Here is a 21605-nt window from a genome sequence, read left to right on the forward strand (position 1 = left end):
TCGCTGACCACTGAGAACTACGTTCAGCTCTCTGCCCAGTTGTGCATGATATAAGTGGAAGGCGCTCGCCACAGTCTTTCTTCCACTTGTTATCAGGCGCCTCGGACTACGATACTCGGCCATACGGTGTGTATAAGAAGCACAGTACCCCATGTGGATGCTCTTCCTCAGCACCTCCAAAATGGATTAACCTACACTACACGAAGGCACTCCTAGTGTGGAATAGCTGTTCTGCACTAGCTCTTCTGGGCTTCTTCCCCATGTAGACGAGCTCTAAGATACTGCTCAATGGGAATGAAGGTACCAGTGCTTTGGCATTCACAATGGGCTTCCCAATATGTAGCACAAATGGTGCTCTTCTAGAGAGCAGAGTCGTTCCCCTCCCTTTTGTTCCTCTCCTCATATGTTTCCTTATGTTTGTGTCTGAATTCTAGGCATTTGGAGGGGAAGCATTGTGGGTTTCTGTACAGTACCTGGAACTCTTACGGAAGCTGTAAAAATAAATTATAATAATGAGAAATGTTCTTGTGTGTCTTCGTCCCGTTCTCCCCCCCGTCTCTTAAATGCTAAAGAAGATGTAAGTGGCAGTTGACTTTAAGGCACTGGGGTGCCATACAAGGTGCTGAACCTGTAACCTCTGTCATTACAGGTCCCATTGGCATTTGAAAATGATGCCGTTTACTTCTCTGAGCAAGAATGGCAGAACTTAGAGGAATGGCAGAAAGAGCTCTACAAGAACGTGATGAAGGGGAACTATGAATCTCTGATCTCGCTGGGTAAATATTGGTTCTCACTCGTTTAGTAGATGTTCTGCGATCTCAGATATTCATGGGCCAGCTCCAGCGCTGGGCTAACGGATTTGCACTTGACATAGAATCTTTGTGATGGGTCGACACATTTTTCACTGTTGTTGATGCCAGTCTAGAATGAAAGGAATGCAGGGGTGACCTGCTCCCTCCATCTCCAGTGCCTTCTGGCTGTGGATAATGGTTGCAGTTACTTGGAAGTACGCATCCCGAAACCTGCTATGGCCCATGTGTGGTGCTGATGTAAAATCTCCTACAGAACAGGGTAACAGAGGAAGAGCACACAGGCAGAGAATTGTTAGGTGGGAAATGCACAGAGGCATCATTGTAGCTAGAGGGAGGCATGTGCTGGTGGTGTAGTACACAAGCACTGTTGACTGTGGAGGCCTGTCGCTGAACTGTGTGTTGGAGACACCTGGGCTGCTGGAAACCTCACAAGGGCTGATGGGCACAGGCTGGATTCAAGGCAGTGGGCAGGAGAGACAAGGGGGCCAGGTGGAGAAAAACTGAACAAAGGGGAGGGATCGATGGACAATCGGCTTGTGGTGGGATCTGGTGCTTGTAATCCACCCTTTAGGTCTAATGTAGGAAACTAATAAACCAAGTGGGTTCTCATTCTGGTCTCAGGAACTGTGGATACAAAATAACCATCGCTTACCCCAGGGGTGGCCAACCTGGGGCTCCGGAGCCACGTGCGGCTCTTCAGAAGTTAATATGCGGCTCCTTGTCTAGACACCGGCTCTGGGGCTGAAGCTACAGGTGTCAACTTTCCAATGTGCTGGGGGGTGCTCACTGCTCAACCCATGGCTCTGCCCCCACTCCACCCCTTCCCACCCCCTCCCCTGAGCCTGCCGTGCCCTCGCTCCTCCCTCTTCTCCCCCAGAGCTTCCTGCATGCCATGAAACAGCTGTTTGGGAGGTGCGGGGTGGGACGGGGAGCTGCTGATCGGCAGGGCTGCCGGTGGGTGGGAGGCACTGGGAGAAGAGCTGATGGGGGGCTGCTGACGTATTACTGTGGCTCTTTGGCAACGTACATTGGTAAATTTTGGCTCCTTATAAGGCTCAGGTTGGCCACTGCTGGCTTACCCCCTAGATAGGCTCTGGCCAGGATGGGTCTCTGGCTGTCTGCAGGTTAATAACTAGGGAAGTAGCTTAATATTTAGTGCCTGAAAGATAACGATCTCCCACTGCATGGAGAGTCCTGAACCTCTGACAGGCAGCCCAGATCCTCCCTCACCAGGCATTTGTTTCTCTAGGAGCTTCGTTCCCATTATGCACCACTTTGAACAGTGATGCGGTACCTAAACTCTCTTCATAGAATCATAGAATATCAGGGTTGGAAGGGACCTCAGGAGGTCATCTAGTCCAACCCCCTGCTCAAAGCAGGACCAATCCCCAATAAAATCATCCCAGCCAGGGCTTTGTCAAGCCTGACCTTAAAAACTTCCAAGGAAGGAGATTCTACCCCCTCCCTTGGTAACGCATTCCAGTGTTTCACCACCCTCCTAGTAAAAAGTTCTTCCTAATATCCAACCTAAACCTCCCCCACTGCAACTTGAGACCATTACTCCTTGTCCTGTCATCTTCTACCACTGAGAATAGTCTAGAACCATCCTCTTTGGAACCACCTCTCAGGTAGTTGAAAGCAGCTATCAAATCCCCCCTCATTCTTCTCTTCTGCAGACTAAACAATCCCAGTTTCCTCAGCCTCTCCTCATAAGTCATGTGTTCCAGACCCCTAATCATTTTTGTTGCCCTTCGCTGGACTCTCTCCAATTTATCCACATCCTTCTTATAGTGTGGGGCCCAAAACTGGACACAGTACTCCAGATGAGGCCTCACCAATGTCGACTAGAGGGGAACGATCACGTCCCTCAATCTGCTGGCAATGCCCCTATTTATACATCCCAAAACTCCATTGGCCTTCTTGGCAACAAGGGCACACTGTTGACTCATATCCAGCTTCTCGTCCACTGTCACCCCTAGGTCCTTTTCCGCAGAACTGCTGCCTAGCCATTCGGTCCCTAGTCTGTAGCGGTGCATTGGATTCTTCCGTCCTGAGTGCAGGACCCTGCACTTATCCTTATTGAACCTCATCAGATTTCTTTTGGCCCAATCCTCCAATTTGTTTAGGTCCCTCTGTATCCTATCCCTACCTGCCACCGTATCTACCACTCCTCCTAGTTTAGTATCATCCGCAAATTTGCTGAGAGTGCAATCCACACCATCCTCCAGATCATTTATGAAGATATTGAACAAAACCATCCCCAGGACTAACCCTTGGGGCTCTCCACTTGATACCAGCTGCCAACTAGAGATGGAGCCATTGATCACTACCCATTGAGCCCGACAATCTAGCCAACTTTCTACCCACCTTATAGTGCATTCATCCAGCCCATACTTCTTTAACTTGCTGACAAGAATACTGTGGGAGACCGTGTCAAAAGCTTTGCTAAAGTCAAGAAACAATACATCCACTGCTTTCCCTTCATCCACAGAACCAGTAATCTCATCATAGAAGGTGATTAGATTAGTCAGGCATGACCTTCCCTTGGTGAATCCATGCTGACTGTTCCTGATCACTTTCCTCTCGTGTAAGTGCTTCAGGATTGATTCCTTGAGGACCTGCTCCATGATTTTTCCAGGGACTGAGGTGAGGCTGACTGGCCTGTAGTTCCCAGGATCCTCCTCCTTCCCTTTTCTAAAGATGGGCACTACATTAGCCTTTTTCCAGTCGTCCGGGACATCCCCCGTTCGCCATGAGTTTTCAAAGATAATGGCCAATGGCTCTGCAATCACAGCCGCCAACTCCTTTAGCACTCTCGGATGCAACGCATCCGGCCCCATGGACTTGTGCACGTCCAGCTTTTCTAAATAGTCCCTAACCACCTCTTTCTCCTCAGAGGGCTGGCCACTTACTCCCCATGCTGTGTTGCCCAGCGCAGCAGTCTGGGAGCTGACCTTGTTCGTGAAGACAGAGGCAAAAAAAGCATTGAGTACATTAGCTTTTTCCACATCCTCTGTCACTAGGTTGCCTCCCTCATTCAGTAAGGGGCCCATGCTTTCCTTGGCTTTCTTCTTGTTGCCAACATACCTGAAGAAACCCTTCTTGTTACTCTTAACATCTTTTGCTAGCTGCAGCTCCAGGTGCAATTTGGCCCTCCTGATTTCATTCCTACATGCCCGAGCAATATTTTTATACTCTTCCCTGGTCATTTGTCCAATCTTCCACATCTTGTAAGCTTCTTTTTTATGTTTAAGATCTGCAAGGATTTCACTGTTAAGCTAAGCTGGTCGCCTGCCATATTTACTATTCTTTCGACACATCGGGATGGTTTGTCCCTGTAACCTCAATAAGGATTCTTTGAAATACAGCCAGCTCTCCTGGACTCCTTTCCCCCTCATGTTATTCCCCCAGGGGATCCTACCCATCAGTTCCCTGAGGGAGTCGAAGTCTGCTTTCCTGAAGTCCAGGGTCCATATTCTGCTGCTTACCTTTCTTCCCTGTGTCAGGATCCTGAACTCGACCATCTCATGGTCACTGCTTCCCAGATTCCCATCCACTTTTGCTTCCCCCACTAATTCTTCCTGGTTTGTGAGCAGCAGGTCAAGAAAAGCTCCACCCCTAGTTGGCTCCTCCAGCACTTGCACCAGGAAATTGTCCCCTACATTTTCCAAAAACTTCCTGGATTGTCTGTGCACTGCTGTAGTACTCTCCCAGCAGATATCAGGGTGATTGAAGTCGCCCATGAGAACCAGGGCGTGCGATCTAGTAGCTTATGCGAGTTGCCGGAAGAAAGCCTCATCCACCTCATCCCCCTGGTCCAGTGGTCTATAGCAGACTCCCACCACGACATCACCCTTGTTGCTCACACTTCTAAACTTAATCCAGAGACTCTCAGGTTTTTCTGCAGTTTCATACTTGAGCTCTGAGCAGCCATACTGCTCCCTTACATACAGTGCAACTCCCCCACTTTTTCTGCCCTGCCTGTCCTTCCTGAACAGTTTATATCCATCCATGACAGTACTCCAGTCATGTGAGTTATCCCGCCAAGTCTCTGTTATTCCAATCATGTCATAATTCCTTGACTTCACCAGGACCTCCAGTTCTCCCTGCTTGTTTCCAAGGCTTTGTGCATTTATATATAGGCACTTGAGATAACCTGCTGATCGCCCTCATTCTCAGTATGAGGTAGGAGCCCTCCCTTCACAGACGTTCCTGCCTGTGCTTCCTCCCGGTATCCCGCTTGCCCACTTACCTCAGAGCTTTGGTCTCCTTCCCCCAGTGAACCTAGTTTAAAGCCCTCCTCACTAGGTTAGCCAGCTTGCTCGCAAAGATGCTCTTCCCTCTCTTCGTTAGCTGGAGCCTGTCTCTGCCCAGCACTCCTCCTTCATGGAACACCATCCCATGGTCAAAGAATCCAAAGCCTTCTCTCCGACACCACCTGCGTAACCATTCGTTGACTTCCACGATTCGACGGTCCCTACCCAGGCCTTTTCCTTCCACGGGGAGGATGGACGAGAACACCACTTGCGCCTCAAACTCCTTTATCCTCCTTCCCAGAGCCACGTAATCCGCAGTGATCCACTCAAGGTCATTCTTGGCAGTATCATTTGTGCCCACGTGGAGAAGCAGGAAGGGGTAGCGATCCGAGGGCTTGATGAGTCTCGGCAGTCTCTCCGTCACATCGCGAATCTTAGCCCCTGGCAAGCAGCAGACTTTTCTGTTTTCCCGGTCAGGGCAGCAGATAGATGACTCAGTCCCCCTGAGGAGAGAGTCCCTGACCACCACCACCCACCTCCTTCTCTTGGGAGTGGTGGTCGTGGAACCCCCAACCTCAGGACAGCGCATCTCATGCCTTCCAACCAGTGGAGTCTCCTTCTGCTTTCTCCCCCCAGACGTATCATCTGGTCCACTCTCCGCAATGGTACCTGTGGAGAGAACACGAAAACGGTTACTTACCTGTGTCTGCGTTGCTGGTACCCGGACATTCCCCCTTCTTCTTCTGGAGGTCACATGTTGCCAAGCTTCTTCACTGGCCTCTTGGCTCCGCTGTGCAACCTGCTCTAAATCTTTAGAGCTTTGTGCCCGTAGAAGCATATCCTGACTTTTGTCCAGGAAATCCTCAGATTCTGGTATGCAACGCAGGGTCGATATCTGTTGCTTCAGACCTTCAATCTTCTCTTCCTATATGGAGACCAGCTTGCACTTTGTACAGACAAAGTCGCTTCTGTCCTGTGGAAGAAAGACAAACATGGCACATCCAGTGCAGGTCACAATAGCTGAACACCCCCCCTCCATATCACCTTCCTACTATGAGCTTCCTCAGAGAAGCTGGCAAGATGTAAGCCTCACTGGGCTCACCCCAGGCGAACTCCCAGGCAAACTGCTGCTGTGTGCTGCTCTGCTGTTCCCCGCTGCTCTGCTGGTTCGCGGAGCTCTGGCTATTTTTAAACAGCCAGGCTTCCCTGAAACAAACTTTCTTACTGCTCAATGCTGCACGGAGCCAGGGAACGCTGACCTGTTTTTCCATCCATAGACTACGCACTCTCCAAACCTGACCTTCTGGCGCGGATTGAACGAGGGGAAGCGCCCTGCGAGGGGGAGGAGGGAGATGCAGAGGAGAGAGGAATCCCTGCAGAGCCCAGCGCAGGTAAACTCGTGCTCTCTTCTTTATTTTAGGGCTTTCTGTGGTGTCCTCTCTGTGGGATCTAGCAGGAAACAAAGGTGTTTGTGAAACTGCCAATGACACCGCTTTCAGCTCCAGTTCAGTGACTTGTTAGCAGCTACAGCGTAGAGCTGTTAGAACAGCATAATGGGATTTATCTTTCCCATGCGTAGAATTGCTGGTGTATACGCTTGACGCGACCTGCCAGAGTGAAGGCGAGGAAGAGCCGTGCATCAAGGGACAGGAGAACTCGGAGGAAAGCGAGATCCCGGCTGAACCCCCAGTCGGTGAGTGCTGTGCTGAAACAGCAGTGTTTTTGTAGCTATCTCGTCACAGAATGCATGGAGTGAGGTAAAAGAGAGGCCCCTGCTTTAGAGAGCTCGGGAAAGCTCTTATGAAAAGGGGCAGAGGGAGCAGAAGACGCGGGAAGAGAAGTCCTGTGTAAAAGCCATGCAGCTGGCTGTTGCAAGAGGAGGGCAGAAGGATGCTGCGATGGGGGCAAAGGGGATTCACAAAAGAAAGTCAACTTGCCACCTGTTTTCTCTTTCCATGAATAGAGTGTGCATTTTCCCAGCCAAGCTGTGTGTCCCGGATAAAGCGAGAGGAGGAGCTGTGCATCAAGGAGCAGGGGGCCTCGGAGGAGGGGGAGATATTCTCAGGGCCCAGCACTGGTGAGTTATCAGCAGTCTCACAGAATGCTGTGCAGCCGGAGGTGGAGTGGAGGGCTGGCGTCGTACAGGGACTTCCCCGGGGGGAGGAAGCAGGGTGGGAGTGTTCTTGCAGGCTCGTGAGGGGGAAGTGGCCGTGACAGGAGAGAGGGGGACAAGGGTCCAGAGCCGTCTGAGGACAAGAGGAGGGGGAAGGAAGGGTTTAAGGCCAGAGTTGAGCACAGCATTTCCCCCTAACAGGGGGAAAGCACCAGAAACGTGGCAGTTTATGCAATGGAGTAACCCGCCCCCAAAATAAAACCCACCCGGGGGCAGCAGATGCTATGGCAGTGACCACCATGTGGGAAGGACCAAGGACAACCAGGGAGGGTCCTGAAGATGAAATAAGACAAGGCCAGTACATTGGCTGGGAGGGGCAGCTCTCTGATCACTTTGTGGGGACGCTGGGCCCCATGGTCAGCTCCTAGCTGACGGTTCCGTCCTGGGCCTGCTAACCAGGACTATGACCCATTTAATCTGTCTGGCCAACTGTGAGGAGCCTGCCCCTTGCATGGGCTCTCATGAGCCCTGCCCATGCTCACTGCCTCCCTGCCATCGTCCCTAGGCACCCAGATGGAGCGGAGTCACTGACTGCAGCTCTGAGCAGGGGTCAGGTGCCCCTTCCTGAGGAGGGGATGCGGAATCCCACAGGCGTGGTGGGGCTCAGGTGCTCTGCACAGCTCCAGAGGGCTCCATACCCCAGATGCCAGGCCTGAGGACTTGACCATGAAAGCTTTCAGTCTTTGCTCATAAATCCGCCCCGACACACCGGATCACTTTGGTTGCTCTTCCCATAATTCCTCCCACCCTCTCACTAATCCTGGCACCAATGTGTTTAGAAATGAAAGCCGGATTCCAGGTACAGTCTGGGGTTGCCAGGCGTTCAGTTTTCAACCAGAACGCTCCGTCGAAAAGGGTTCCTGGCAGCTCCAGTCAGCACCGCTGATCGGGATGTTAAAAGTCTGGTTGGCGGCGCAGCAGGGCTAAGGCGGCAGGCTCTCTGTGCCCTAGCTCCGCACAGCTCCCGGAAGTGGCCGGCATGTCTCTGCAGCCCCTAGGTGGAGGGGCAATCTGGGAAGCTCTGCACGCTGTCTCTGCCCCCAGCGCTGGCTCCGCAGCTCCCATTGGCCGGGAACCGTGGCCAATGGGAGTTGTGAGGACAGTGCTTGCCGGCGCGGGCGGTGTGCAGAGCCCCCATGGTCCCTCCGCCGAGGGGCCGGACATGCCAGGCGCTTCCAGGAACTGAATGGAGCCAGGGCAGGCAGGGAGCCTGCCTTAGCCCCACTGCACTGCAGACCGGGAGCTGCCTGAGGTAAGCGCTGCCCAGCTGGAGCCCATGCCCCAATCCCCCTCCTGCACCCCAGCCCTGCACCCCCTCCCGCACCCTAACTCCTCCCAGAGCCCGCACCCCAGCCCTTAGCCCCCTCCCAGAGCCTGCACCCCACAACCCTCCTGCACCAGTTTTCCTAGTGGCTGTGTGTAGAGGTTGAATAGTATCAGAGACACTAAGGAAGTAATCCTGAATGCAGTGGTGTTGTAGTCATGTTGGTCCCAGGATATTAGAGAGACAAGGTGGGTGAGGTAATATCTTTTATTGGACACCCTTCTGCACCCCAACCCACTGCCCCAGCCTGGAGCCCCCTCCTGCATGCCTCATTTCTGGCCCCAGCCTGGAGCCTGCACCCCCAGCCGGAGCCCTCACCACTCCTGCACCCCAGCCCCCTACTCCAGCCCTGATTCTGCTCCCACACTCCAAACCCCTCGGCCCCAGCCTGGAGCCCCCTCCTGCACCCTGAACACCTCATTTCTGGCCCCACCCCAGAGCCTGCACCTCCAGCCAGAGCCCCCGCCCCTTCCTGTACCTCAACCCCCTACTCCAGCCCACAACCCCCTCCTGCTCCCCCAAACCCCTCGTCCCCAGCCCCACCCAGGAGCCTGCACCCCCAGCCAGAGCCACCACCCCCTCCCGCACCCCAACTCCCTGCTCCAGCCCAGAGCCTCCTCTTGCACCCCAAACCCCTCATCCCTGTCCCCACCCTGGAGCCTGCACTCCGTCCTGCACCCTACCCCCAGCCCAGTGAGGGTGAGGGAGAACGAGCGACGGCGGGAGGGGGGATGGAGTGAGTGGGGGCAGGGTCTCTTAGAAGGGGTGGGGCAGGGATGGGGCCTTGGAGAAGGGGCGGGCAGGGGTGTTCAGTTTTGTGTGATTAGAAAGCTGGCAATCCTAGTACAGTCTCACAACAGCAGTCTGGAGAGGGACGATGTCTCTGTATGTGCTGCCCCAAACTGCATTGGCTCTTTTCGCCACCAACATTGTCGTAAAAGCTCTTAACTAATTAACAATCTGTTCCCACCCCATGGGTCACTTCCTGCTTTTGAGGTTCCTCCTGCTCTCTGAGTACGATTGTCCCAGGTTGTTTCTCCCTCCATGTGCTAATTGTGTTTTCGAGGTTGAATTTCCTTTTGTTATCTCTTACCTAACTTGTTATCTTCTCCTGGTCATTCCTCTTGATGTTCGTAACCTGGCCAGTTTAATAACCTTTGTCAATCTCATTAATACACTGTTTACTCCTCCTTCCAGTCATTAGTAAAGACCTGAAATAAGCCTGATCCCTGCCTTGCCCTGTTGGACTCCTCCCCCGACTTGATAGCTGTTATTTATCGATGCTCTGTGTGCACTGCCCTTTGGCTGGGTTTTGATCCATATCCCAGTGCTCATAGCCAAGCCCGTTGGAATGAAATGCTCGGATTGGAATGGCCAGATGGCGTGGCCTGGTCTCCTGGAGCGAGTCACGGGCAGGATTAGCCTGTCAGTGTGTGGGAAGATTGTGAAGCCAGCTTTGAGGTGAGAGGTGACTGGAGAACTGTGGCAAATGTCCTGACGATGAAACCTTGTGCGTGGTCTGCCCCATCGTGACGGGATCCTTGTGCACAGACAGTGGTCGTCCTGTCCAGGAATGGGAAACAATTATCCTGCTCGTGTTCCTTCTTCTTCTAAGAAGGACGTCTGCGCAGATACTCCCAAGGGAGCAAAGGGGAAGGTGCGTGCCCAGGATCCAAAGAGCCGTTGGAAGAATGAGCGCTGCTGACCCACTTGTACGGCGAAGGAAGCAGCAATGCAGACGGTTTGAGCAAAGGAAGTGTGCAGTGCTGTGGTGATGGCGGTGAGTCGGTGGAGAACGGCTCATGTTCATGAGGTCTGAACACCGACAGGCACCCCAACCAAGGATTCTGAAGGGGGGTTGCCTGGCTCCCTGCCAGGGGGTTGGGAGGCTGGACAGAGGGACTCCTCTGGGGAGCACTGGACCTGAGGGAGAGAACAGAGGCAAGGGGCATGTTTTTGAGAGCCCGCTGGACAGACAGTGGCTGTAAGGACAAGCAGTGCTGACTGACAAGGCCCTGAGAGAGCTTCATCAGGGAAGGCCACAGCTACCGATTTCCCCCCTTTTCTGTCGAAACCTCCGAGCCTGCTCTAGTGCGTCTAGCCACAGTCGCTGCTAGACGAGGTGAAGTTTAAATGCTTTTCTCTGTTTCTGCTTCTCTCCAGTTTGTATGAAGTCTCTTGTTGAGATGCTACTGTAACTCGGCTGATGCGGGGCGACAGCTGCTGCCTGCCTGTCCCCGAGGCGGAGGAAGAGAGGTTGGACTCTCTGGCCCCAAGGCCCTAGAAAGAGCTTTTTGGCGGAGCTGTGGTCTGGCCTTGCCATGAAAAGGCACCACAGGCAGAGCCCTCTGCCATGGACAGGAGCCAGGGAACAGGAGCTTTGGCTGCAGGCAGGAGTGAGGAGTTCAGCAACAGCTGGGACAATGTTAGGAGGATATTTTAAAGAAACTGGTTTCAATCTATATCCAGCAGAGCCCTTGACAACCCTTCCCAAAGGGTGAAATTCACCCAGTGCAGGAGGTCTCCCCAGGGCTCCCAGCATCTCTTAACGCACAGTCCTACTCTGCAGCTGTGTGTGAACATGACCCCGTCTTACTCAGCAGGCTCTTAGGTTTACTCATTCACGCCTGCTGGCACGAGAGGCTAAAATAAGCTCTTACGACTAAACGCCAGTACCGCTAAAAGGGAGTGAGCTGGATTCCTCGTGCGTCATCAGCAGAATTGTTCATTCGGTTCCAGTGACAGGGACAATCCGTTACGCCTGTGCACACCCACTGAAGACAAGGGGGGTTGTAAAGGCGTCCCTAAAGACCTGAGCCAGCCTGCAGAGTCTTTGGGATTCATGGTGATGTGCCATAAGGAAGACCCCATCTTACCTCTCAGATCCCAGGCTGAGTTTGCAGAGCTTGTAGCCAGAGGACTCATGGTTTGATTTGTAAACTAAGCACAGCTGATGTGGAGCAGCTGAGAGTCAGTGAAGATGGAAACTCCTGCTGCCATTTGTATTGTGGCTTTACAAAGTGTAAGTGCGGTGTGAAGGCTTTCAGTGCGTTGGGTGAGTCTTCTGCACGGGGGCGGGACTTACAGCCAGTGAAATGCATTTTGTCTCTTTAGGCATGAAAGCTTAGACTGTGAGGGGGAAAAGCAGCTGCTTCGCCCCTGGTTCTCCAGGGGCCTTGGTAACAGTCGGGTGTTTCCAAGCACTGAAACAGGAAAACAAGAGGTTGTTGAGCTCATTGTCTCCAAGGGGAGCCGGATGCTCAGCACTGCTGGAATCTGTCTTTTCACCCTGTCCTCCTCTAAACACAAAATATTGCCCAGGACTGTTCTAGCTCATTTGCTTGGGAGAAACCTAACATAATGGGCTTTTGTAATGAAGTGGGAATGATTAACAGGTTTCCTTTATCCCAGTGGACACAATAAAATTCTCTGTATTTTATTTTTGTTTTATTCCAGCAGATAATGGAATCATGTTCAAAACTGAGCTGCTGGAGCATGGGGAACATCTCAAAAACTTGCAGCTGCAAAGGACATTATCTGGAATGTCTGAAGAAATTGTGGTCCAGACTCCCAGGGAGGGAAGGCCTTTGGATCATCCAGACAGCTCAATAATGCAGCAAAGGAACCATGACAAGAACAGGCCGGTAGAGTCAGTGCCTGGGGAGGAAAGCTTCAGGGAAAGCAACGCTGTACCTTTTTACCGGCGCAGCTGCCCAGGTGAGAGACCACATGTGTGTGCTGAGTGTGGGAAAGGCTTTCGGCTGAAGAAGAGCCTCACAATGCACCAGAGAAGCCACGCAAAGCTGGGATGTTATGAACCTGCAGAGTGTGAGAAAAGCTTTGTGTACAAGCAGCACTTGACGATGCACCCGAGAATCCACACTGGAGGGGCCACTTACAGCTCTGTGGAGTGTGAGGAAAGCTTCAAACAGAATCACCACCTGAAATCCCACCCCAGAATCCAGACAGCAGACAAGCCTTACAGTGCCGCTAAATGCACGAAAAGCTTCAGTGTCAAATCACCGTACAGGCAGCACCAGAAAAGCCACGTGCGAGAGAGACCCTATAAGTGTAATAAGTGCCAGGAGTGCTTCTCTCAGAAGAAAGGCCTCCTCACGCATCAGAGAATGCACACGGGAAGGAGTGGAGGGTCGTTAATGTGCACGTACTGTGGGAAGAACTTCAGTCACCCCTCAGATCTGATTAGACACCAGAGGATCCACACGGGGGAGAGACCCTACCAATGCACTGAGTGCACAAAAAGCTTTACGCAAAAGCAGCATCTGCTCCAACACCAAAAAATCCACACCCGTGAAAGGAACCGTATAAACATGCAGAACATGAGAGAGGCTTTGCTGGACAACATCTTCTTCTAGCTCACACAGGGCCCCCACAGTGCGATGGCCCTGTACTGTTGCCATGAGCTCATTGCTGTAGACACTCAAAAGAAACAATTTACCGCCAAAGGATGCACACTGTAGAGTAGGGGCCACACAAACTTCTTGCTGGAGTGGTGGTGTGTTGCGGTATCTCGTAGCTCGCTTGAAAAATACTTTTAATGTGAAATGCTCCAAGTTTAAAAAAAAAAAAGTAAACTGAATCACTTAATTGAAGTGATAACGAAATATGTTTCTCGGGAATGTCTGCTATTTGTCTGGAATTGGCAATATGTAAGCTACTCCCCTCGATGATATCCTGCAGCAGTCAGTTCCATAAGTTAGTCACATGTCGTACATGCCCCAAATAGTCTACAGGTTACTAAAAGTATACACACACAGGGCATTAAGTGACACCCTTGCTGACAGCAGGGCTTTGGAGCGGAGCCCGGAGCTGGAGCCCGGAGCAGCTCCAGAGCAGTGGAGCTGCAGGTTTTTGCCTGGAGCTGGAGCGGAGCCGGAGCACAGCTCCAAAGCCCTGGCTGACAGTCTCTGTGCAGATCCCAGGGAATGGGAGTTGGTTGCTAGGGGTAGGGCAGTGATGAGGCATATGGACAGGGCAGACAGAGGAACTTTGCATCTGCCAAGTTCCCTAGAACTATCCATCCAGCTCCTTAAGCACTGAAACTGACTTCTCATGTGCTGTCAGTTGGGCCAAATTCTTTCTAAATGACACTGTAAATCTGGGGAAACCCACTGAAGACTCTGGAGTAATTCCAGCCTTATGCTGCAGTAGCTGTGATCAGAATTTGGTCCCAGACTCATCGCACATGAGTACATCTGCAGGCGAGAGCGCATTCGCAAGGTTTCCTTTTATACCTCTGTTTAAGACACAAACAATGCAATTGAATAGAAAAACAAGTTGTTATCAGGAGACAGTACTTTCACTACACTCCAATGCCGTACTGAATTTCATATTGCAGTGAATTACTGTCTTGATTACCCTCTTTTTCCTGGTAGTTGTAGCATAATATTTCTGTTTATTTATTATCTGGTCGGTATTTTTCCTGTCTGTACAGTATTTTGTTTGTTTCCTTTCTGTGCAGCTCATGGTGTGTCTGCTTCTCTTATTCTCCTCTCAGTTCTTTTACTCTCATTTTTAGGAATCAGGTCTTGCCATACTCGGGGACTGTTAAATATATGTTACCAAGCTGTGTGAGTCTATTTGGTACATTGTCTAAATGTTTAGATCCCAGCTACACTGGGGATAAAACTGCTACCTGAAATGTTTTAAACATGTTTTAATTGGTCACTAGGCAGGCCCACATCATATTAATCCTGGGTTAGAAACTATATTGTCCTCTCCAGGGTTCCAGTTTGGGCCTGTAACTGGTGTCGAGTTGTTAGGACTGTGGCCCCTCGTGGAGGGGCAGAGCTGTTCCACTGACTCAGTCTGGCAGCCAGACCTGGGTGGGTCTCATAAGCTCCATTTGGGAACATCAAAGGCTGTGGGCCTTTAAGGAAGAGAGAGGTAAAGGGGGACCTGCAGGGAGAAACTCCAATATAGTTTTTCAGGAGAGAGATTGGCTGGTGATTGACTTAGTTTCAGTACAGTCCTGCCACAAGGTCTTGTTCGGTCATTTAAATAAAGGCAAACTCCAGAAGGGCACTGAATTTGGACAGTAACCATTATGGGAGCATGGAGTGGGGACTCTAGCCATTTACAGGGCCTGTCCCCACTCCCTGCTTAACCCAATTTCGGCCCATCCGCACTCCTGAGCTAATCTGGGTTTAAACCCAATGAACCTGAGTAGTTTAAAAAAAAAAAAAAACAGTTAGCCCTTGTGCAGCTGGGAGTTCATATTTAATATACTGTGTTGGATTTTTAGTTGAGAAGTTTATTTTTCCCAGCATTGGTGAGTTCTTTGATTTACCAGTGGCTCTGAGGGTTGTGATCAGGTCTCTTGTTTGTCTCTGTATTCATTTTTCAAAGTGTACTAATCCATGAGCATGTCAGGCTTCACCTGTGCCGCAATGCTGCACACCCTGAACCACCCGAGGGCAGCAGGGTTAGAACCCAGGTCTTCCAGAAACACAGGGCCCTGCCACATGTGCAAAAGGAGAATCTCTCTTAGCATTTAGCAACATAGGGCCTGTGCTAGGTGGAGGGACACTTCTGATTTTGTCCGGTACACACATACTAGCCAGTTCTTCAGTGTCTGTTTTTTTGATTACTTCACTTAACCCCCTTATTTCCCTTTTAAACTTGTACTGTTTAGACTGTGAGTCCTCCAGGGCAGGGAACCTGTCTGTCTCTGTCTCTGTAAAGTGCCGGGTAAATTGATGGCAGTAGATGCTTGATTATTAATAATAATAAAATTAAGCTTGAACAAACTACTGAAGCTGCGAAGTTCTGAATAAAGAAAAGGAGGACTTGTGGCACCTTAGAGACTAACCAATTTATTTGAGCATAAGCTTTCGTGAGCTACAGCTCACTTAAACTTATGCTCAAATAAATGTGTTAGTCTCTAAGGTGCCACAAGTCCTCCTTTTCTTTTTGCGAATACAGACTAACACGGCTGTTACTCTGAAGTTCTGAATGTTTCTTTTCTGTGATGCCCATCCCGTTGTGGGTTCTGGACAAAGTCCGAGCTGTGAAAGCAGCTCTGCGTGGTCCTGGGGTGTGGGCTAAGGAGGAGCTTCACAATGCAGCACCACTGAGCTGCCAAGGAATATATGATGTGTCTTTGGACTTTTTTCTCAATTGGGAGGCCCCCCTGTGCCTCGTTTAAACGATCGAATTCTGCAGCTAAGAGCAAAACCTAAAGCCAGGGGACATTCTTGTGATGCTTCATTCTCTCAGTGGAGAAGGGGTCATAGGTGAGTGAAACTCCACCTCACACCAGGAAGACTTGATTTAAAAAAACACAGCAGTGGAATTTGAGTGTGAGTGTGTGTGTGTGTGAGAGCATAGCCAGTATTGTACCAGCTGTGAACAGGACAGTGCCCACGCAAATGCCAGACAGCAGAGAGAACCACCTAAACTTGGCTTGTAAACAAGGAGCCACTAAATAACTAGGGATCCAGTGCTGCTTTTTCAGACTGACCAGGCAATCCAAGCAAACGTCCTCCTGGCAGTAAAATGAACCTTCCGCCACTAGAGCATGCATGCTGCATTACTGACTCCAGCACGGCCCGTGACTTGATTGCAAGGAATTCACAGACCTTCCAAGATAAAGATGCAAAAGGAACTGCTGGAGAAGACAAAGGATGCAGAGACTCTCGGTTACCACTCAGAAACTGCAGCCCCCTAAGTTCAGATGTTTGATTTCCTCGGAACTGGAACGTGCCCTCCTGCAGTAATCCTCTCCCTAGTTTGAGATTATTTCTGTAGCCTGCACAAATTATAATTTCATTTACAAATATGGTAATCGCCACAGGTGACTTCTAGGCTGTTTCGGTATCTCCTACAAAAAGATCACAAGCACAGCAGTAAAGTCCTCGAACTTTTTTATCTCTACTGAGTCTTTATGAGCCTACCCATTGAGGCCAGTGCAGAATTGTTCTTTCTAGTATATTTTCTAGTGTTGATCTTTTAATTCTTCACTATTATAAAACATATTTCAGTGCATTAGTGAGAGAGAGAAGTTAATTGGTTGCTGATATGGTGTCTACTTTGTGTCTTTATACTCCTAAATATTTCGCAGACGCTAGGCACCTTAGAAATGGGTGGGTAGAAGAAAGCAGATGGACAGTAACTACATTTTGATTAGGAGTTTTTTAATTAAAATGATTTCTGTTTAAGCCTCCTAAAAAAGTCAATAGATACATTGGATGTAAAAAGAACGAGGAGGACTTGTGGCACCCTAGAGACTAACAAATTTATTTGAGCATAAGCTTTCGTGGGCTAAAACCCGCTTCATCGGATGCATGCAGTGGAAAATACCGGATGTAAAGTCTCCATTCCCTAATACTGCCGTAGATATTAAAGGTGGACTTCTGTTTGATACTGGGTGAGAAGTACTTCACTTCCCTAAGTCCTGTTACTCTACAAAGTTTAGAAGCTAAGAAATCTAGATTTTAAATATTCTGGGCACTCTTGAGATTCATGCCTCAGAACTGATCTGAGCCAGGAGCCGGGAAGAAATATCCCTTCGCGATACAGTATTGCCCAGCTGACTAAGTAGCATCTAGATTCAAAGATTCTTGTCTGAGGCAGACACCAGGTAAAATGGGATTAGTGGCCAGTTCCCGTAGGGTGATTCCAGGCTTCCTGTTTAGAAGCCAGTTCAAAAAGGGCCAATTTCTCTTCCTTCTCTGTGCTCTCTGGCAGATGGGGAAGGAGGGGGGACAGGAGCAACAATAGGACGTGGGTCAGAAGAACTGTTCTTTCAACATTATTAAATACCCTAGAAACCCACCTGAAAATGTTTTCCTTCCGCTGGTGGCCTCCCCTCCGGCTCTCTTGGTGGCTGGTTGTCACCGGTGTCACCTGCAGGCCCCACCCCTTCTCTCTATCAGGAAGTGACAAACCAAAAATGTCTTTCGTCTGAAGGAGACTCAGCGTTGTAACGGCTGGCTCAGATGTTGTGGCCAACCCTTCAATCCGAGGCTCCTGGGTACCCACCTGGTGAGGAACAGCTGAAATGCCGTGTTCCAGTTCGGGGAGCTGCCCGGCCCTGACGGCGGCAGTGACTGTGCCTGGGGGGCTGGGATGCTGCTGCCTCTTCCGTGGTCCTGCCTGGGGCCTCTCATGGGATCCCCACATCCTCCCGTTGGACAGGAGCCCTTCCGATGCTAAATCTCCCATTCCCTCTAAGTGTCTCTGTCCGCCCTGCCATGCTGCCCCTCTTCCTTTGGCCCCCGGCTGCCATGGCATAGAAGGGTGGGGTGAGGAAGGTGGCACTGACTCTGGAGCTCGGCATCCAGGGCACGCGGACTTTCTTAAAGCAGCCAGCCTCGATTTCCTTCCTGGAGCCGATCACTTCTCAAAACATCTCCGGGGCTTTCAGCAGGTTTGGAAACAGGGAAGCCGCCCAGGGAAGGTCTGCCTTACGAAGCTTTGTCGGTATAGCTGTGTCGGTCACGGATGTGAACCCCTCCTCCCGCAGCTGACACAGCTGTGCTGGACGGCCTCCAGTGTAGGTGATCGGCACAGTGATGTCATTTGGGGAGGCGACAGAAAAACTCCTCCTGTTGGGATAAGCTGCCTCTACGCTAGGAGGCCACCGCTATTCTGACCAGGAATTAGTAGCGGAGAGGAGGCCTTAATGCTTGTTTTGTATAGGAGCCATCCAGTCCCCTGGTGTCCTGGGACCCCTGACTGGCTTGCATGGGACAAACCCATCTTCTCCCCGCTGTTTTATTCTCCTCTGGCCAAAACCATTTGGTTTGAGACGTCAGCTCCGTCAGTGTCAATAAAACATAACAGCCCCCAATGTCTCTTTCCATAGATTATGCAATTTCCCAAGCTGACATTTTATCCTGGATTGTACAAGAGGAAAAGCCGAGTGTCAGGAATCCAGGAGCCTTGGAGGAACGAGAAATGCCTACGGACCCCCGCCCAGGTGAGTTATGCGTGCCAGTGAGTGAATGGAAAGGCAGCGCCCTACAGAGCTGGGGGCAGAGTCTTGCCCAAGCAGAGAATTTACAGCACAGGACATTATGGGAGAATGGGGGCACAGGGGGCAGGCTCATGTGTTGGAGGGGCAGAGAGGCAAGCAAGTCATCTTGCAGACGTGGTGCCCAGAGGACAGGATGGAAGGAGGTTGTAGTCTGCAGAATTTAAAGCCAGAAGGGACCAGTTTGACCTCCTCATAACACAGGCCACTGAATCCCACCCAGCAACTCCTGCGTCGAGTCCAATCACGTGTGTGTGTGTGGGGGTGAATTGGGGTTACAGCTAACTGTAGACCCATGATAATAGGCTGACGTCCTAAGGTGAGGTTAGACGAAAAAGAAGAGGGAGAGAAAAGTTGTTGCAGGTAGATGAGGCAGCACAAGCAAATGACTGACCTCCCTCCGTCCAAAGCAAGGGAGAGGCCTGGCTGTGGGAAGGAGAGGAGGCTATGGCTCAGGGCGCAGATGGCTCTGAAATGAGGACAGGAGGGAGGGAAGTGGTCAGTGGGAAGTTTGGAAGCCAGGAGGTGCTCCCCTTGTTCCCTTCCCCATTGTCTTCTGATCATTCCAGCTTCTCTCCTCCTTTGTCTCTACATCGCCTCAGAAATCCCTCCCTCCTTCGCTCCCCCTGCAGCTGGAACCTTTATTCCCACCTTGATCACCTCCTGCTTTGACTGCTGCGACCTCTTCTCTGGCTGGGCTTTCCCATGAGCTGAGCGCCATGGGCAGGGCCTGCGTGTGCTCAACGGCTCTCAAAATTGGGCCTCTTTTAGGTAGAGGATTTAGGTCTGTGAGTTTAGGCCCCCAGTTTTGAAAACTGTGGTGCATGCAGGGAAGGGAGCTAACAAATAGACATGAATAGGAAGGCTGAAATAAAAGCGCTCTCTCCTGTCCAGCAGATTATGGGATTCTAATCAAAACCGAGCAAGAGGAATGCCCTGCCATCCTGGAAGCACTTGGAACGTTGACAGGAACGTCCCAGGAGGACGTTGGGCAGAGTCCTGAGGAGGGTTGGTGCAGTGCAGTATCCCCAGTGAAGAACCACCCAGGAAGCAGGGGACCAGCCCAGCTTGAAAGATGTTTTGGCAACAACAAGCCAGTCGCCATTCACCAGAGAAAGTCTGCCAAAGACAGGCCTAATAAGTGTGCCGAGTGCGGGAAAGGCTTTAGGCTAAAGAAAAGCCTTATCATTCACCAGAGGAGTCACACCAGAGCAGGACCCTATGACTATCCGAAATGTGCAAAGGGCCTCTGTCACCTGCTGCACCAGAGAGTCCATGCAGGAGAGGGAGCCAGCAGCTTGCCAGACCATCAGCAAAGCGTGGCCCAGATGCTCAGTCTCCAAGCTGACCCGGCAAGAGGCAGATGCTGTCCAAGCACGGAATGCGACAGCAGCTTCAGTCCGAACTCCAGCCTAAGCAATCCTCATCTCCTGCAGGCAGGAGAGCGGCTGTACGTGTGCACAGAGTGCAAGAAAAGTTTTCGGCTGCACATCAACCTCCTCATACACCAGAGAACCCATGCAGAGAAGGGCCAAGGGCCTCTTATCTGTCCATACTGTGAGAAATGCTTCAGCCGCTCTTCCCATCTCATCCGACACCAGATGAGCCACACGGGGGAGAGACCCTATAAATGCCCAGCCTGCGAGAAGAGCTTCACGGATAAATCCAAGCTCACCAACCACTACAGGATCCACACCGGGGAGCGGCCCTACCACTGCAACGAGTGCGGCAAGAGCTTCAGCCGCACGCACCATCTCCTGAAGCACCAGCAGATCCACACGGGTGAGAAGCCGTATCACTGCACCCAGTGCCCAAAACGCTTCTCCCAGAAGCACCATCTCCTGGGGCACCAGCGTGTTCACACTGGGGAGCGCCCCTACCAGTGCACAGAGTGCGTCAAAAACTTCACACGGAAGCAGCACCTCCGCGAGCATTGGCGGGTCCACTTGAGAGAGACCCTGAGTGCTCCGAACACTTTAGACACCAGTGGACTCTGAAATGTCACTTGGGAGAACAGGATCAGCTGAGGGCCCGAGTATTAACAGCAGGCTAGTCCGCGGAGAATGTGTTGGCAGTGGGGGGAGACTTATAGGCTGGTATCTCTTCACAATGAAAGCGTCACGAACACAGAAAAAGGAACCCATGAAGACGTGAAAGCAGGTACTGCATCCATCTTGCCTTCAGTGAGCTGCGTGCCGGGGCTAGCGGTATTGGACCCTTAACCTGCAGTGAAATGTTTGTTAGTGTGCTGTAACGTTTACAGAGCAGTCCTTGTGCACCACTCGATATTGTTATGACAAAGCGATTCCGTGTATTTGGTGTTCACTTGGTGATTTCAGATTGACGTGTAAAGGTTCCCTGTATGTTTTACAGTGTATGTCTAGGAGTCATTTAATACTCTGTGAAAATGCTGCCAGTCCTGAGGTGGAGCATGGTGCCCATCTTGCCTCACCATCATTACAAAAACTAAAGACAAAGCCCAAGGCTCCAGCATGAACTCCCACCAGAGCTAAGGCCTATCACAGACCTCACCACCCTGCGCTCTCAAGGCTTGTCTGCACCGCCCTGCAGGTTAGACGACGGGTGGAAACTGTAGCAACGCACTGTGCTTATCCTACGCGTGTGAACGGACAGTGACCTAGTTCACAGTAGTGTAGTCCACCTCTGGTCATGTGAACTAAAGACCGTTTTAGTTTGCACTGGCTGGGTCCACGCAGGGCGGGTGCAGTGCAGTATTGCAGTGCCCACTGCAGCACCCACCCCGGGCGTCTGACCTGCGGGGCCATGCAGACATGTCCTATGTGCAAGGTGCAGTGCTTAGGCCTTGCTTTCTCTGACATACACACGCAGCTGCATGGCTATCCAGCCTGGACCCTCCACTGCAAACACTGCTCCACCTGGGGAGAGAACAGACGCCCCAGCGGTTAGTCACCGTGTTTGATGCGCTGCCAGGAGGTGCTCGGGGGAGACGTGTGGGGCGAGAACCTGTATGGAATAGAATACAGCCCCCAAGGTAAAACTACCCGCACTACTGCTGTAATGC

General features: G+C 51.3%; 1 protein-coding gene across 3 annotated transcripts in view; it reads left to right on the plus strand.

Annotated features, from left to right (window-relative positions):
* Positions 1 to 21039, plus strand: part of LOC144260049 (zinc finger protein 783-like) — a 33608-nt gene extending 12569 nt beyond the window's left edge. The window contains exons 3-8 of one of the 3 annotated variants that reach the window (XM_077808553.1): positions 650 to 776; positions 6346 to 6459; positions 6648 to 6761; positions 7032 to 7145; positions 18395 to 18508; positions 19457 to 21039. In XM_077808553.1, the coding sequence (XP_077664679.1) occupies positions 650 to 776; positions 6346 to 6459; positions 6648 to 6761; positions 7032 to 7145; positions 18395 to 18508; positions 19457 to 20559 (1686 nt within the window). In that variant the 3' untranslated portion in view covers positions 20560 to 21039. Of the gene's footprint in view, positions 1 to 649; positions 777 to 6345; positions 6460 to 6647; positions 6762 to 7031; positions 7146 to 12021; positions 15286 to 18394; positions 18509 to 19456 lie in introns of those variants that run through there. The other 2 variants (XM_077808554.1, XM_077808555.1) reach the window with 2 other exon arrangements.
* Positions 21040 to 21605: the final 566 nt, after the last annotated feature.

The sequence above is a fragment of the Eretmochelys imbricata genome, chromosome 2 (genome assembly GCF_965152235.1).
Source record: "Eretmochelys imbricata isolate rEreImb1 chromosome 2, rEreImb1.hap1, whole genome shotgun sequence".
Taxonomy (NCBI): domain Eukaryota; kingdom Metazoa; phylum Chordata; order Testudines; family Cheloniidae; genus Eretmochelys; species Eretmochelys imbricata.